The sequence below is a fragment of the Bison bison genome, unplaced genomic scaffold, assembly GCF_000754665.1.
Source record: "Bison bison bison isolate TAMUID 2011002044 unplaced genomic scaffold, Bison_UMD1.0 scf7180017864180, whole genome shotgun sequence".
NCBI lineage: Eukaryota > Metazoa > Chordata > Mammalia > Artiodactyla > Bovidae > Bison > Bison bison.
Genome location: NW_011494752.1, coordinates 998,714 through 1,002,280, shown reverse-complemented (window position 1 = coordinate 1,002,280; position 3,567 = coordinate 998,714). Strand labels below are relative to the sequence as shown.

General features: G+C 56.3%; 1 protein-coding gene across 1 annotated transcript in view; it reads right to left on the bottom strand.

Annotated features, from left to right (window-relative positions):
- Nucleotides 1-3,567, bottom strand: part of KAT2A (K(lysine) acetyltransferase 2A) — an 8,621-nt gene that overhangs the window by 577 nt on the left and 4,477 nt on the right. Inside the window, 10 exon segments of the mRNA XM_010842523.1 lie at nt 20-27; nt 133-217; nt 352-415; nt 502-538; nt 622-736; nt 973-1,116; nt 1,415-1,525; nt 2,854-2,980; nt 3,168-3,376; nt 3,460-3,567. The exon segment at nt 3,460-3,567 is cut by the window's right edge and continues 6 nt beyond it. Of these exon segments, the coding sequence (XP_010840825.1) occupies nt 20-27; nt 133-217; nt 352-415; nt 502-538; nt 622-736; nt 973-1,116; nt 1,415-1,525; nt 2,854-2,980; nt 3,168-3,376; nt 3,460-3,567 (1,008 nt within the window).

Sequence of the window (3,567 nt, the reverse complement as noted above, 5' to 3'; positions counted from 1 at the left end):
CCCTTCTCTCTGTCATGGTCTTCAGGTCTAGGCAGCAAGAGAGAAGGGCACGCCTTTGAGAGGCTGCCTGGCCATGGAGGGCCGGAGCTGGGGCACGCGTGGGAGGAAGGGATTGGAAGGAAGGGTCCTCACCGATGGGGAAGCGGATAACCTCATAGTAGTCTGGGGCCTCCGACTTCTTCACGGGCTCCATGAAAGGCCAGGCACTGGGGTGGGACTACAGAGGACAGTCAGACTGGGGCCAGATCCACTGTGCCCCTGCCCGACTCAGGACTGCCACCCCCTCACCCTTGGTCAGAAAGCCACAGCCTTTGGCACAGGGACCCCTAGAAGAGAGCCTGGTCTCCCCACCTTGATCTGGGCCAGCAGGTTTTTGAGGGTTGTGTAGAGCTGGTCAGGGTCCTTCAACTCCTTCCTGGAGCGAGAGAGGCCGAGTCTGAGGCTGCTGGGCCCTCTGCCGCCCTTGCCCCACACTGTCCGCTCCCTCCACACAACACTCACCCTTTTTCCTTCCCCAGTGGCTTCCAGCCTGTCTCTCCTGCAAAATGGGAGAACACCCCTAAGAATGCCTATCCACACCCCGAACAGCACGCCCCTCCCATGCCAAGACCCCCTGCTCACGAATGCCAGGGACGCTCTCCACAGGGATCTGGCGCACACCCTCCTTGAAGCAGCTGAGCCCGGGGTAGACCTTTCGGATCTGGGCCTGTTTGCGCTCAATCAGCTTCTTGATGATCTGAGGGAAGGAAGGGTCTGAGAGGCCAACCCGGCTCCAGCAACCAGCCTCTCTAGCCACAGGCAGGGAGGGCTCCCCCACTTGCCCCTCGAGGCAGTGCAAGAGCCAAGACACTGGCCAGCCCCACTTCACGTGTGCACGAGCAGGTATATATGCATCTCTACACCCACAGACGTGTTTACTCAGGTGCACGTTCACGGAGAGTCCCATGGAGACACGCATGTGAGCACACGCACCTCCTTCTGCTTCTTGATGATGTGGGACAGTTCCGTGTAGGGGATTCGAGGGTTCAGCTCACACTCCATCAGTGTCGCACCCTCGTAGTCCTTGATATAGCCCAAGTAGCGGCTCTTGGGCACCTTGATGTCCTTGGAGAAGCCCTAGGGAGCGGAGAGTTACTACCAACCCATCAGCAAGGCTCTTCCAGCTTGAATCTGTCCCTGGAACGTTTCCAGGCCGGCGGCCCCTCCTGACTCCCCCCCGCCCACTGTGCCCCGCCCCAAGAACTTCCCAGCTCTCCCAGCTGCCTCTTCTTCCCTGGGGCAGCAGCAGGAGGGAGAAAGACAGGCATGAAGGACTTCCCCACAGGTGCTGGATGGAACAGGGGACTGAAGTCCACCCACACCGGGGGCGAGACAGAATGACCCCTGACCCCAGGCAGAGTGAGGTGAGGGTCACCTGCTTCTTGAAGTAGCCGATGGCGTACTCGTCGGCGTAGGTGAGGAAGTAGAGAATGTTGTGCTTGATGTGATACTCCTTCAGGTGGTTCATCAGGTGAGTGCCATAGCCCTGCAGGGGAGGGGGGCAGAGCTCATCAGACGGGAGGAGGCAGGCCTAGACTAGAAAGGTCTCAGGAGGGTGGGGAGAGGAGGGCAGGGACAGGAGGGAGCCGACTGGAAAGGGGGTGGCGACAGCCAGGGGATCCAAGTCAGGTAGGAGGAAAGGCGGCCGGCAGAGGAAGGGGAGCTTATGGGGAGAAAAGCGAAGGATGCTGGGTTTCTAAGCGCTTACTCCAGGCCAGGTGCGATGCTTGGTTCTTTACAGAGCAATCCTCAAGTTAACCCATGAAACAGCTATCATTACCTCCATCTTACAGAAGAAAAAACTGAAACTCAGCTATGTCAGGAAATATGTCCAGGTCAGGTGACCAGCCATGGCAGGGAGAGCCTGGATCTAAACCCAACCAGGAAGCTGTGGTCCACAGGCCCCTAGTTCCCAGTCCCTGGGCCTCAGAATTGGAGGAAAGAGGAGAGGGGATCACAAAGGCCCCCCTCATCATGACATCTGAACCCCAAAGAGACACCCTGTCTTCCACAAACGTTAGGACCAGAGGCACCACGCAGATCTGGGTTATGGAAAAAGGGAGAATCATGGAATCCTCTGGTGGTCTAGTGGTTAGGATACCTTGCTTTCACTGCCAAGGGTGTGGGTTTGATTCTAGTTGGGGAACTAAGACCTGGCAAGCCTCACAGTGCAACCAGAACATAAAAATAAAAAATAAAGTAGCCACACCATTTTAAAAAATAGATAAGACAAACCGGGGACGCTACTAGTCGGCCTGTTGCGACAGGACAGAAGACAGGACAACCACCCAGAGCAGGACTGTTGTAAAAATTAGCAACTCTCCAATGCATGTACGTGTTCTTGTGATGAAGGAAACACAGATCCATTTAAAACTGTTACTATAAATCTGAAGAGTTTTCATCACAAAGAAAAAAGCATTTTTTCTCTGCTCTTTGCATTTTGTACCTATATAAGATGATAGATGTTCACTGTGGTTGTTTCATGATGTATATAAGTCAAAGCATCAGGCTGTACACCCTAAACTTACACAGTCCTACACGTCAGTTACATCTCAATAAAACTAGCAGAAGACAAGTGTTACTGATTCTTGGGCCCCCTGTGTTGACAGGTGTTTCTTAATTCAGTTATCAAATTACAACTGCCACCTTGTGGGCATGTGAGGAAGTGTCGGGCCCTTAAAAGAAGGCTTGAGGGCAGTTGTGTCACTATCGTGCTGCTCTGACCTTGTCCAGACTCAGAAGCAGGGGGTGGGATGCAGCTGGGACCGGGAGCTCCCTGACCTCCACCCACACTGGGGGCGAGCATAGACTCACCTTGACCTGCTCATTGGAGGTGACAGCGCAGAAGACAATCTCTGTGAAGCCCTGGGTGGGAAACATGCGGAAGCAAATCCCACCAATGACCCGCCCATCCTTGATCAAGGCCAGAGTCTTGTGCTTCCTGAGGGGAGAGAGCTCAGGTCACAGGCCTTACCCGTCCCCCGAATGTTCCCCAGGAACCCACCACCCCAGAGGCCAGAGCTGCACACAGTGCTGGGAACTAAGGAGCAAGAATTCCCCAGGGATGGAGGAAGAGGCCTAGGGAGCAGTGGGGGGTGGCTTGGGGTCGGGCTCTCCCAGGGACCTACGGGTCGAAGACGAGGCGGGCAATGTACTCCTTGGGCATTCGCGGCAGCTGGTGGGAGAAGACATTCTGTAGCCCCACCAGCCACAGCAACACCCGCCGGTTGGCCTTGGGTGTGAGCGAGTTGCCGATGACATGGAATTCGATGATGCCTCGGCGCTCTTCCAGGCGAGCAGTCTCGTCCCGGGCGGCGTTGGCCGACAGCAGGCTCGTCTGGGCACCAGAGCAGGGGGTGGTGAGCCAGGGTCTCGGGGGGTGAGCCCCCACCCAACGGGTTGGTAGGCTGGGCTGCCCACCTCGGGCCCTAGCATGGCAGCAGGATCGGTGATGGTGAGCATGACCTCGTTAACCAGCTCCATGGGGATGTCACCCATCACACGAAGCCGCTTGGCATCCTCCAGAGT